This window comes from Hypoxylon trugodes, assembly GCF_022578975.1.
Source record: "Hypoxylon trugodes strain CBS 135444 unplaced genomic scaffold F4822scaffold_7, whole genome shotgun sequence".
NCBI classification, from domain to species: domain Eukaryota; kingdom Fungi; phylum Ascomycota; class Sordariomycetes; order Xylariales; family Hypoxylaceae; genus Hypoxylon; species Hypoxylon trugodes.
Window position 1 is genome coordinate 805,767 of NW_026250022.1, and position 13,420 is coordinate 819,186.

Here is a 13,420-nt window from a genome sequence, read left to right on the forward strand (position 1 = left end):
GCCATCGCTTTTTGTGTTGCAATTGCATAACTCGTATTCAATTCTTTCCGATACAACGTAGGTTTTCTTCGGCTTCGGATTATATAGGAAGACGTTCTTCCAATCGTGTTATTCATACGAGAAGATGCGACAACGATTATTTCATCTATGGATCTAGGAACGGATGTGAGACGACGTCAAGACTGCATCATTGAGCGATTAATTCATCAGCCCAACTAACGCGCCTCATTCCAATCTACAACTTCGCCTCATCCATCCACCCACCTCTAATCAAAACCCATCATCCTCATCCCCGACACCCTGAAACGCCACTCCCCTCCCAGCATCAAACCACCCGCCGAAATCAAGCTTCATCAACAACCTATCGATTCCGCCAGTCCTCCGAGGGGTGTATTTTGTGCCATCCTCATCATCACCACTCATCTCCTCCGCGTCATCTTCGTCTTCAATATCCCCATCACCTCCTTTATCCCCAACTCCCGCCGTAAACGCGGAATCCAAACTCAAGCCCCGTAGCGCAGCTAATGTTTTCGCCACCGCGTTCTTAACATCCTCCCCTGCGGCCCGCACATCGCGGCGCACATCTGCTTCTTCGGTAGCTAGGTCCGCGAAGGCGTCTACTACGCCTTCGTCGGCTTCTAGGTCGGATGCGGCCCAGACGCTTTGGAGGCGGCGGATTAGGGTTGATAGACGGTCTGCGTGTACGAGAAGATCGTATAATGCGTCTGTCCAAGTAGACTGCGCGAGGAGGAGGCGGCGAGTAAGGGCGCGCAAGTATAGGCGGTGAGCTGTAGAGAGGGTTTGGGGGTCGTGTTTGGGGTTTTGTTGTTTTTGAGTTTGTGGTGTCGCATCTGCGTCAGAGGAATCTCCGACACTACCCGGTTGGTCCTCATATGAGGATTGTGACCGACTATGTTGTTTTCTGTGTTCTCCTTTATCCGTAAGCCAGTCATGAAAGTCGTCCCAGAGACCTTTCACAATATCAACTTGAAGGTAAGCTTCAGTTTCAGCTAGGAAAAATATCACGGCACTGCTCGTACTCCATGCACTTCGCATCGCCGACGAGCGAGAAGACCAACGCTCACGGAGGAGTCGTGTTCTTGCGATACCACCTTTTGTAGTGCTGTATGGAGGTCGAGGGGCTGATGGGTGGTGACGACGGAGAGGCGATATTTTCCATAGATCTGTGAGATGAAGGTGAGAGCGGCGAATGGAAAGGAGGTAAGAATTAATCGCGGTATAAGTCTGCACGTCGGATGCGGTCAAGAATAAATCCAGCGGTGGTGGAATTTGTAATGTGAGAATTACAGGAACGGAGAAAAGGAGATTTCGAAATGGGGTACTGGTAATATTGCTAGACGACTGATTGCCGGTACCAACGCTGCACTTAACAGGCGTCGATGCTTTGGTCTTCGATAAGTTCAGCCGTAACAAGTCCCTCGCAACTTCAAGCCCTTCGTCTTCGTCCGCGTGCTGGTTTTGCATCGAGCCCAATGTCGTCCATGTCTTGGTGAGAACAGCGGATACTTCGCCTTCCTTAACCATCACATTGCCGAGTCCGTGCCTTTTCTCGTAGGCAAGGTTGTCGGCACGCCGCCAGCGGTTGCTAATTATCTCATCAGCTTGCTGTGTGAGAACCATGGCGAATTCGCCACGACCAAGTAAGAAGAAATCCCGGAACACATTAAGTATCTCGAGGACTTTACTTAATGGCAAGAGCTTCTGCAACGTTGTTCGAGATAATGTTAGCCGGATTGTAGTAATAGCCCTCGATAAGGCTGCACTATTGAGAGGAGAGGTTAGACCTCCGAGGGTCTGAAGTTGGGAGGAGAATTGATTAAGCCCGTCGTTACTCGAGTTTATGCTACTCCCCGTTTTTACACGATTCAACGAGGTTCCGATAAATAAAATTGACGTGGCCGTAGATGGGGTTACAAAGGATGGTAGCAACTTATGGTTAATAGAATACCCCTAAAAACTTTAGCGATACGAATTATTGAGTAGGAGGGCGAATATTGTTACCTGTTCGTCATCCTCGTCCTTTCGAATGAAGAAGTCTTTACCCCCCATTGCAGGTATTCGGCCGTAGAGAACCCAGGCCGAAACCTGCTTCAACCAGGCAGCTTCAGAAACTTTGACGAGACTCTGCGCCGTCTCCTCAATGTCGGCGTAGCCAGTCTGAAGCCCATCACGTAATCTGTTAACGAGCTGTGCTGCCTGGCAAGGTGAGCTTCCCTTCTCTTTGAGAATAAACTGAACCAAATCCCACAACCATTCCATCCGTCGAGTCCAGCCCGAGAATTGGCCAATAACCGCAGTTAGGGGCACAATATTATAAGCGCATACAATAGAAGGGTCTTTTCGAAGAACATTGTCTTCTACTTCTAACACCTTCCTCTGAAATGCGCTGAGGTGAAGGGAATTGATAGAGGTTGATACCGCGCGACATATGACAGAAGGATGTGTCGCACTGATATGTGCAGTATAACTTATGAGTTTGCAGTGAAGATCACTTAGATTCCCGGCTGTCTTGAGTAATTCTCTCTCTGATGGTGAGAGGATGGACTGAGCTCTGGAATCGGTATGGTCGTTCCTGAGTAGAGGGGACGGGTGTCCCGAGAGGGACAGCAAGATCTCGTGGAGCATTGCTGAGTTGATGAACTATGATCGTGTTAGGAATAGAGCTGGAGGATCGCTAAGACCACCAGGGACTCATTCGACAATGGGAACCCAACCCTGGTAAGACATGTGGAGGCTTCTTAGACCGGATCTTATCGCCGATATCTTGAATCAAGAGAATTATGGAACCAAGGCATTCGTAGCGACACATCTGAGAAGATAAAATACGCGATCTGATTTGCCTATTGTGTGCATGAACCAACGTATTCTGGGTGAGGAAAATAGTGGGCGGAAAGTAGCAAATCGCCGTTCGCGAATGAAGCTATGTTTTATTCTTGGTGTGTATGTTCTTATCGAGGTCAGCCTGTAATCCTAAACATTTTCCAGTTATGATTATGGAAAATTTGAGATGTTTTTCAGGCCAGGCCTTTTGAATTTTGTTGTTTTTGGGAGAAAAAAGAGTCTTGTCACCCTTTAGAGGTAACTGCTCTTCACCTCACGTTCTTCGTCGCGACTACCTTACTTCCAATCGTCCTCTAAGCGCGTTATGCGTAAATTAGACCCATATATTTTGAGTTCCATTTTTTGTCTAATTAGATAAAACTCTTTTTAAACGCATAGACCTCTGTATATTATTGTTTAGTGAGATATGTATGCACTTAAATGTGTTGATGTATTAAAGTAGAACCGTTCCCGCCGTTCTATTAAATTGATCATTCCTCTTGAAAGTTTTCCTCGCCGCTTTCCGTATCATAAAAGTACATATTATTCGTAAAATACTCATTATTTTGAGATACCACTGTGAAACCCATTTACCGTTTCAACCCCTTACCATCTACCGGGCTATTGGTGCTTGGAGAAGCTGGAGTCGATTTGGCCTTGGAGCCGTTGGTCTCTTTCCTTGACACAATATCTGAGGTATCGTCTCCCACGATGATTTCCCCTCCACCTTTGACTTTTCCGACTACCATACCTTTCCCAACTGCTTTTATAACGGCCTTCCGAGAGACACCCGTAACATCAATATAGACGAGGCCGACGTTTTTGACGCTCCCACCTAGGTGCTTCGACAATTCTCCCGCTTCGGCGCCCCATCTGTGAGTGACCATACTTGTCGCGTTCGACGATGCCGAAGTAAGGAGATTTCGCGTTGCTTGATCGATTCCATCTGCAACTGTTGTGAAGGCCATTAAGCTCTTATTTAGCAACCCGGGCTTGAATGACTCGAGCGGCTGTCCATCCGGGCCGTAACCCTTCTTCCCTTCCTTAACACCACGGCCTGCGATTGTAGCTCCTACGTTCTGAGCCAATTTGGTGACCTGACCAACCGTCTTTGATGATAGGTCAGCTACACCACCGGAAAACTTTCCTATGCGGCGAACTCGATCGTGCGTTGCTGGTGTAAACGTCACGGCTTTGTCATTTGACTTGGTGTTTTTCACAAAGCTCTCTGACCCGCTTTGCATAGCATTGGAAACCAAATCCGACGTAGTGATGATTAACCGCGATGCATAAGCGGCTTTCGATACGATAAATGACCTTTGGTAAGCAGGATGCAATTCAAGCTCCAGAGTCTCTGGCGAAGCAGGAACAACAGCGAGTTTGTTAGTCCCTTCGTCGGGGAGAGTGATTTCGACAGGATCTATTGTCACTATTGTAAGTACAACCGAAAATCACTTTGAGAGGAACATGTTGTCCTTACCCTTGGAACCCGGCTTCACGTCCGAATCAAGAACCTGGTACCCCTCTGACAACTCTCCTATGACGCTGCCATCTTCCTCGTCTACTAGCACGATTTGGCCCCCTCGCTGAGAACTCTGGCTACCCTTCACATATCCTTCACCAGGTTTATAGGAAGCAGGGTTATATGCTGGTAGTTGTTCTGGAGATGCAGATTTCGATTTTGACATTTTCGGTGATGTTCTAGTGGAAGATGGCGATGTTGGAGAAGTTGACTTTTCCTTCTTCTTCTCCTTCTCCCTCCTTGCTGTCTTTGGTGGCGGAGCTCTTTCGAGAAAAGCGGTACATTGCGCCAAGATGGTTTCAAAAGTATCCACATCCTCTTGGAGCCCCTTGCGAGCGCCGACCGCGGGAAATTCGATGCGCGTGAACGCCCCGCTGTCAGGACCGAGGTCCCATCTGGGGATGAGATAGCTCGTGGGTGGCTGATGGTATATTTGGGTGGTCGCAGGTAAGGGAATATCTAATTCGGGTGGTAGGTGAAGATGGAGGTAGAAATCTTCGGGTGGCGCTCCATCTTGATTCTCAATGGCGGGATCGGCGTAAGGGGAGGATGTTGGGACCATCAACAAGGACAGAGTCTGTGGCCCAGCAGGAGTGAGAGATTCTTCCTTTCCATAGGCAAGATGGTAGGCCGAAACACCTGAGATGGCGTATAGTAATCTAGGGTCCTGTTGGAGGGTGCGGGCGTCAGTACTGCTCGCATAATACAGCGTCGCATCGCTCGATCAATGCGGAACGCGACCAACTTACATTGTGTCCGGATGCCATACTGTGTCGGACTGAGGCTTAGAATGAATCAAGCGATTATCAAAAAGGTCAATAGGTAGCGAGCGGCTTAGTATATAGGTATGTAGGTATGTATTATGTCGTGTGTTCCAACCTCGAAGCAAGATAAGACGAATTGGCGGCTATTTGGTCAAAGAGGACTAATAGGAATAAAGACTAAGAATAGCTATAAACGTGACTTTGTTAGAATGCAGTTGGGATTAGTACATGATCTATCAAATAACCCAATAAACCAAGGAATTAGAGGTGAAATGGAATAGTTTAAAGCGCTTAGAGACAAGCGCCGTGTGGTTACAAGGCTGGAACATGGTGTGTGTCGAGAGGCCTCACAGCGACGTCATTGGGCGATTTAGATGTGATTGCCACACGAACCCTTGCTGCCTATGACACTAACGAGGAATACTACGAATACATCGTATGTACTTAGAGTACCGGTCAAAAAATAGTAGCCTCCTAGGTACCTTCCTAGTTGATTATAAATATACGAATATTTGTGCATGTTTCAACCATTTCTGTCTGTGGTTAATAACAGCATTTAACGTTTTGTGCCTATTTAAACTTAAAATCGCCTGATATAGGTGTAGCTAATATGTGGATGTGTATAGCTTGAGATTACCTTATGTAAGCACCTGCATATAATCCAATAGAGACATGCATATCCAAAGGGAAGGAAGGAAGGTGAGGAACTCCAATATCTAGATAGATGAGGGGCAACATTCAAGGTTTTGTGCTGGACTTATGGTGGTTGGTGTGGGGGGAGCTGAGGGGCAGAAAGAAAGAGGGAAAAAAAAAAAGAAAAAGAGAGAGAAAGCGGAGATTACTCCACCCGTCTACCTCCCTAAAAGCGTCAAAGCTGACAAGGGTCGTTAGTGATACCCGTGGACCTCTTAAAAATAAAGAATTTTGTCCAACACCCGCCTGGCCGGTATGCGAATTGTTGGTGATTAGGTACTGTACATCAACTTGTAGTACTGACCACCTTACCGAGTCCCTTTTCCTTAGTACGCACATACGATCCTATATGTAGGCGTATCTGGATGCGGATATCTTACCCATACTTTGATGACTCTATCAGCCACTATTAGCTATTCCGTGCGCGCATATCACCAGAAACATAATGACGGGTCCGTGGCGATACAAGTTGTTCCAGGCAAAATACTTAGCTACTACTGATGACGACGCAGCACTCATAGCCACGGAACGGATGCTAGCAAGACCTGATTCGAGACAAATTGCTTATGATGGATTATATATTGGCTGCCTCTTGGCTTGAAAATGCTCCATCTTCAAGACCGGTCTCGAAGAAACTCGGGTCTGACATACCAACGATGTGCGAAATCTATCCTTGGCCAAGCCATTTCTGTGCAATAGTTATGCACACCGGAAGTGGAGACCGGGAAACCGGTCACAGTTCGAATTGTCAGAACATACGTCCATTAATCATAATCATAGCAGCTATCATTTGTCATCGACTATTGAAGATGGCTTTCCGTCGGCAGTTGGGAAGATGCGGGATGAGCCATCTACCAATAGGTATTTTTCGATGGTCGGACCGACTATGTCAGGTTGGCTAGAAATGCTCCGCGAAAGGACTTTTGTTGCCAACATCTTCAGCATTGCTTAGCAGTTCCAATTCCTCGGGTTGATAAAAAGGCGATGAACTTTCCGCTGCTAAACCTGCTAAACACCAACAAGCCAAGCCCCCCACGGGTTGCGGATGCAAGTACTGGCTGATTGGACTAGAATACAAGTGTGTCCCGAGGAACGTTGCAGTCAACCTTGATCGGTGACTCGAGAATTGCGAAAGGATAGACTGATATCCAAATTCCAAAACGAGAAACACACTGTTGGGACACATCGTCCCAGGTTCTATCAAATATGAATACGACTGTTAGACGCACCCTTCAAGCAGGCTATCTGCTGACTCGACCTTTTAAGACGATGATTTCAACCTTTTAAAAAAGATACTTACCAAAGAGAGATACAACCATCAATCACAGTGCCTCAACGCCCAAAAGCTTTCCCTTCCCTTCCCTTCCCTTTTTATCTGAAAATAGGGAGATGGGGCACAGTTGGCTCCTACTAAAATAGGGGACTATCTGACATACATACAATACAGGTATTGTGTGCCTACACACCCAGGTACGTACAAAAAGAACGGATGTGTAGGTTGCATCTGTGCCATCGGCCCGTGGACGTGCCAAAACGTCAATACTACCTACCTGCTTCTTACCGAGTCTTCCCTCCAACGGCCTGTCAAGGGTGGTTCATGATCCAGGGCGTCTGCATTATTTTTTAATTATTCTGCAGCATCTTATGCTGCTGTAGATGGCGTAACCTCTACCGCCGCTTCCATGCGTCCTACTACCCTCGTCTCTGTAGCATTATTATCGTCACTCCGGTCAAATCTTCAAGACTACCTCGGTGTTCCAGGGTGCTAGGTATCTAGCTAGGTACCTGCCCAGCAGCCTTGGTACTTTAGTGGGACGGTTCTTTTTCTTTTAGGGCACCCCCCTCCCCGCTGAGAGGGTGCAGATGGTGCAGGTGAGCCTGTCGGGGGCCAGCAGCCGCGGCCTGTGCGCTAGATGGGCGCTTTCGATCAGACCCAGGCCGCTTTTTTTATTGGACGTCGATTGGGCAAAAGCCGATCCTCGTCCGCCGTCCAACACTGTGTCTCTACCCGACCCGCCCTTGTCCGGGGAACTTAACCCTGGTCCCTCTCTGGGTGGCTTTCTAGGCTGGCTTTACCCGCCAACGAGGAGCTTCTTCCTTTTCCTTTAGTGCCCGCTGTAACCCATCCCATCTATCTCTGTCCACCACGATCAAATCGATAAACTGTACTCGCGAGACGTTGTACTTTGGGCTTTTTTTTTTTTTTGTTCTTCCCTACGTTATTATCTTTTTCCACATTCTAATTATTCGTACAACGGTAGCCTACTTCCCCCAACCCCATTTTCATCAATCTCATGTTGTCAATCCGTGTTACAGGCCCTATCGCCAGATTACTATTATTTTGTCCATAACCGTATCCGTGTTGTGTGTGCCAGCTAGCATTATTGTATAGTGTATTCAAAGGTTCAAGCCAGAAAGCGACGCGGCTCTGCATTAGTTAGAATTAGGAACTCTCCAGCTTCGACCGTGCTCTTCTCCACCAGCCGTTATCAACAATTTGCGCCATCAACGGATAGTCGCAGCTTCTCGACGCTGTAGCACATTGCCGGGAATCGCGTTTAACCATTCATTACGATTGAAGGGGGGTGTTGTAGATGGTGTTTCTGGAGCACAACGTCTTGCCGTTACTCAAAAGTTAGTTTTCTTGGGAATACGAACGACGCAGCTCTCCCCGCTCGATCTCGTCTCTCGCTCCGCGAAATATCGTGTTCAACAGGCGCAGCGTCATTCGCTCAACGTGCCAAATTTTGAAAGGCCTGTCAGGCCGTTTATACTTCCTCACAACTTCCCGGGTCTTCCTTGGACCCAGCCGTCACCATTTCCACCCCGATTCGCATTCAGTCGATACTTTCCCCTCCTGATCGTACAGACACAGATGAGAGCTCGAATACAACACATTATCAAGCTGTTCCGCAGAGGAAGTTCGAAGAGAGTTTCTCCCCCGCCGATACCTCCCTTAATCCTGCAAGTCCACCAGTAGCGCCTAATCGACAGCTTCTGAATACCGAAACGTCACGAATAGAGGTTATTGGAGGTGTGGCCGCCCGGGGTTTGGGGGATGACGAAGCAAAGGCGATGGTAGCAGTTAATCTAGAGGGGAAGAAGCCCCCCAAGATGCGTCCACCGATGCGGTCGAGCATCGCCTGCACACGATGCCGGAAGAGCAAAATAAAGTGTACGTCAAAGTTCTCACGCTCCTATTCGATTCCCTTAATTATACGCACTTTTAGAAAAAATGTGTCCTTATTTCGGTTATTTCTATTGATTTCTTAGGCCCATGGACCTGAAAATAGAACCACAAGCCATAATCTCAATTTAATAGCCGCTCGAGTTAATTTACTAATACGAACAACTTAGGCGAGAACACTGGTGGTACCAGTCCTTGCGATAGTTGCATTAAGACCGGAAAGGAGTGCATCTTCAAGTTACCAGATCCCGTTGCTCCCAAGAGAACCGACCCGCCTACAGGAGTTAAGCAAGAACGAGATGGTGGGTCGGACAGAAAGAAGCTAAAGAAAATAGATGACATATCCAAAGTAAATAACCAGCAAGCGAGCGTTTACGCCGAGGAAGTGCTCTCCGCACCTTTCTTGACGGAAGATTTATGGGAGCAAGTGCTAGATCTGTATAAGTTGCATTTTGCGCCAGAATTGCCTTTCTTACACTTACCGACGATGAAAGAGAAGTTAGGTCGGAAGTTCAGGGCCTCCCAGTCAGATGGTAACTCGGAATTAAATCTAGTGTTGTTGGGGGTCCTCACTCTTACCGCACGCTTTCATCCGGATCTCGTTAAATATCTCGCCCATATATGCAATAACCAACCTGGGAATGCTAGGACCCGTCCCGTTCAGACGCAGCTTGACCCCGCTGCCGCGTCTGAGTATTATGCCGATGTTCTCACCATGGCCTTAGGTCCAATACGAACCGCGATGAAAGTTGCGACGGTTGAGAGGGTGGCAGCTTTTCTCATGCTAGGGTTATATGAATGGAGCCAAATTCGGCCCAGTACTGGTGGACTTGGCGCTTGGATGTACGTTGGCAACGCTGTCAGGATGGCGCAATATCTAGGGCTCGGGTATAGCGACATCCCTGATTCCCCAGACCCTTATGGTAAAACTGGAGAGCCGCAGCAAAGGGATTCTTCCAACCAATCTCAACTCGCCCTAGAAAAAGAAATCAGGAGGCGGACTATGTTTAGCTGCTTTATCTTAGACCGCATGCTCTCTTGCGGCAAAGGGCGAGTCGCTATTATACACTCAGATGACATCCAAATTCAGCTTCCTTGCTCAGAAGATAAGTTCGATTTGGCGATGGAGGTGCACACGGGTTTCCTGAAAGATAAAGGGCGCCATGGTATGGACGACAGCGTGCTGAGCAGATTTATTCAGCTAGTAGATATATGGGGGGATATCTCGAAATTTAGCTCCACAGGTGGTCGCCTCAATAGGAAAGATAGAGAACGTCCGCCATGGACGAAGGAGAGCACTTTCTATCAACTATCACAGAGGCTTGCGGAGTTCGACGCGGAACTTCCCGACACCTTCACATTTTCGCGATCCAACTACTTTAAGCACGAGAATCATCAAGCCTCCAGCGTGTACGTCTTATTACATATGCTGAGATGTCTTTGCTTGATCATGTTGCATCGGGAGTACATACCTTTCGTGCCCGTTCGTTGCCCGCAACCCGAAGGACCACTCGATAACCCAACGTTTCCCGAGGACAAATTCGGCCCGCCTCCCGAGGGATTTTGGATAACAAGTGCAGAACAGGTATTCAAAGCAGCTCGAGGGATTGTGGATTTAATCGAAATATGTCAAAGGAAAGACAAATTGCCACAATCAACTATCGTTCTCTTCGCGATTTGGACAGCAGGGTTCGTAGGGCTGTATGGCAAACACTTTCCTCAAATGGACACTGAGAGACACATGCTGGGCTACGAATTTGAGGATACTCGGCAACCCGAGTCTGTTCCCGAGGTATTCAGGCGTGGGTCGGTAGCTTTTACGTTCGCAACACTCCACAAGATGTCTATGTGGCTTAAAATGGCCGTCACCTACGTGGGACTCCTACGGCAGATGGATAAGTACTTCGAAAATATTAAGCTGGATTATTACCGGCATATCACGAAGAACGGCGGGTTTGATGAAACAACACATCAAGTACGCAAAGGCGGTCGTGGTGCCGGGCTTGAAGAATATAAGCCTCTGGTTGGTTCTCTTAAAGACTTTGGATTCGTACAACGGGCAAACAATGAACATGATCTTCCAAATGGCCCAGACCGGGTATCACCAACTTCAGCGGATCGAACGGTGCCAGGAGGAGCTGAGACTAATAACACATCCTCGGCCACGAAGCCGCCGAAGTCTACGCAATCAGGATCTTTCACTGCGATCAACCATGCCCACACCCCTACCCCTATACTGCCAGCGCCGGAACCAGGGCATCCATTTAACAACGAAGCAAGATATCCGACTCCTCATCCCGAACAAGTGTATGCCGATCCTTGGCGGCATCATAACAACGCACATCAGCATCAGCAGCAACAACATCAACAGCCGCCACTGCCAATATCTCAGGGCTATCCTACTTCTGAAGCAATGCTCGAAACTACCGCCATCGCCGCCGAAGCTCACGATAGGGCTTTCTGGGATTCTTTCAAAAAGGAAGAGCCTCGCCGAATCGGGACGATAGGAGATCTCGGATACTTCTCGAGTGGGGACTCCCAACTTGCTGTAGCTGATATGCCATTCGCGGACTCAACCTACATCCCAGCCTTGGCAGATTCATCTTATCAATACCTGCAAGTAGCTGAATACTAAGCTTCTTATATACCACACATCTGGGGCGGAGCAAGAGTGGAACTGTCAGCGAAGCAAATCGTACCACGCACACACATACACACAAATGCCTTGAGCCAGGGCGGTCTTTTAGGAAATTAGCGAAGGGAAAAGAGAGGCACAGGAATTGGTTTCACAACTAAGGCGTTAAAACGGGTGTTGGCTCAATTGTTATCATGTTAAAGCATCATACCCACCTACCTTATTTTTGTATAAGATTATTATATCATATATCATCGAGGTTTGGGACTGGGGGGTTAGTCTCTAATGGTTATTCTGATGGATGAGTGGTTGGTTGGTTGGTTGGTTATTGTCGTCATGTTCATTTTTTGTGGTTGTTGTTTTTTCTTTTACCAACTCTTCAGATATCCCAATGGCAGTAAAGAAAGTAGGTACCAGGCAAGTAGGCAGGCGGTACTGTTGCGGAATGTAGTTGTCGGGCCAGGCTAGGCTTATGGGGTTGCGTGTGAATGTCGAAAATATACCGATATTTGTTGATATGACGAATTTCTGCTTGTTCTATGCTTTTTGATAGGGTGTGTTGGGTCGTGAAGGTGAGGCTAGGTGAATCATGGATGCAAAATATCCCTGAGCCTTGATCTAGGTGCATCCTGCGACCTGATCTATTCGTGATGCCCACTTCATGAAACCAACCGTATATAATTAATAGTCGGTGAAGATTCGGACGTACCAGCATCTCCCCATTCTCTCGGCCGAGTCTCGATTGCTATCGAGACACCCCCCTAGTGGAGACGAGAAATGTCATTTTAAGCGCCCCGTGCCGTCGAGCGACCGGAAAATAAATGCGTAATCGCGGCGCAGTTATGCGGTACTCCATTTAGGATCGACGTAGATGGATAGGCTTGAGTTGTTAAATAAATAGATGGTTGGTTGTCTTCCATTGGTAATCCTGGAAAGTCCAGATCCGGGTGCGATTTGGTTAACCGCCGTGATCTGGCCCCCCGCTTAGATATGTGAAGATATTGTTTATCGATTCTACAGGTTGTGTGAGGGTTGCTTCTATTTCTGATTTCTGAGCGTTTTCCTTAAGAAGTTAAGGTCGTTCTTGAAGTTGCCTATTGCTTGTTAGAACTTGGCTTCTTGTATGTATATAGGTGCTCAGACCAAGTACTTACCGAAGATGCAAATATTTGGTCAATAATCTTTCAATCTACACCCGGTAGTGATCATCTGTCGTGTAATTCGAAATAGACTCGGCGGATAAGTAAATAGAGATATCTAAGGTATGATCATGCCGGTACTCATTTTCTGTAGATGCAACAGTCTCAGATATAGTATTATGCTTCTGCGCCATATAATACCAAACATTATAGCAAGAGTAAGCGTTGGTGTTGTAATATGCCAATAAGAATACATGATGATTATAAGGCAGCTTTAGTTCTCCCATATTAAACAAGCCACTTCAGAATAACACCAAGCCCTAGGCTTCTTATATATTTCCCGGCTCTTGTGGCAAAACCCCGTCCACTTCGGCATCTAAATGCTACACGCAGGGCGTTACCGCCCGTACTGGCGGCCCGATGTTGCCAAGTCTCGGCATGTCTCACTCCGTTGCTCTTGACTTATATAGATGATACAAGGGACTCATATATTAGGTAACTCTATGTTGTGTCTAAGGCTGTTTCAACGTTTTTCGTTGTACTTGTGTAAAATGATGTAGATGAAGTAACCCTAAAGGTGTGTGCTATAGTATGTGACTACGTAGCCTCGTCGTCGTAGTTTAGATGCAATTCGTGGAA

General features: G+C 47.4%; 3 protein-coding genes across 3 annotated transcripts; 1 reads left to right on the plus strand and 2 right to left on the minus strand.

Moving 5' to 3' along the window:
• Positions 1–232: 232 nt before the first annotated feature.
• F4822DRAFT_311524 (Spc97/Spc98 family protein) lies at positions 233–3,154 on the minus strand. The gene is made up of 2 exons (XM_051455337.1): positions 2,023–3,154; positions 233–1,971 (listed from the first exon to the last, which is right to left on the minus strand). The coding sequence occupies exons 1-2, from the start codon at positions 2,644–2,646 to the stop codon at positions 271–273; spliced, it is 2,325 nt and encodes a 774-aa protein (XP_051312071.1). The 5' UTR covers positions 2,647–3,154; the 3' UTR covers positions 233–270.
• Positions 3,155–3,175: 21 nt separating this feature from the next.
• Positions 3,176–5,490, minus strand: F4822DRAFT_311651 (senescence-associated protein-domain-containing protein). The gene is made up of 3 exons (XM_051455339.1): positions 5,113–5,490; positions 4,322–5,030; positions 3,176–4,261 (listed from the first exon to the last, which is right to left on the minus strand). The coding sequence occupies exons 1-3, from the start codon at positions 5,128–5,130 to the stop codon at positions 3,432–3,434; spliced, it is 1,557 nt and encodes a 518-aa protein (XP_051312072.1). The 5' UTR covers positions 5,131–5,490; the 3' UTR covers positions 3,176–3,431.
• A 3,085-nt stretch (positions 5,491–8,575) lies between these two features.
• Positions 8,576–12,237, plus strand: F4822DRAFT_311562 (fungal-specific transcription factor domain-containing protein). Its single transcript, XM_051455338.1, has 2 exons — positions 8,576–8,995; positions 9,178–12,237. Exons 1-2 carry the CDS (start codon positions 8,896–8,898, stop codon positions 11,640–11,642), a joined length of 2,565 nt encoding a protein of 854 aa, XP_051312073.1. The 5' UTR covers positions 8,576–8,895; the 3' UTR covers positions 11,643–12,237.
• Positions 12,238–13,420: the final 1,183 nt, after the last annotated feature.

Excerpts from the sequence above, each read along its gene's own strand:
- F4822DRAFT_311562 (XM_051455338.1), top strand. The coding sequence starts at position 8,896 with ATGGTAGCAGTTAATCTAGAGGGGAAGAAGCCCCCCAAGATGCGTCCA. Across the intron at positions 8,996-9,177 it reads CCGGAAGAGCAAAATAAAGT|GCGAGAACACTGGTGGTACC; the intron begins GTACGTCAAAGT and ends CGAACAACTTAG.
- F4822DRAFT_311524 (XM_051455337.1), bottom strand. The coding sequence starts at position 2,646 with ATGCTCCACGAGATCTTGCTGTCCCTCTCGGGACACCCGTCCCCTCTA. Across the intron at positions 1,972-2,022 it reads AGGACGAGGATGACGAACAG|GGGTATTCTATTAACCATAA; the intron begins GTAACAATATTC and ends TAAAGTTTTTAG.
- F4822DRAFT_311651 (XM_051455339.1), bottom strand. Across the intron at positions 4,262-4,321 it reads CGTGAAGCCGGGTTCCAAGG|ATCCTGTCGAAATCACTCTC; the intron begins GTAAGGACAACA and ends TAGTGACAATAG.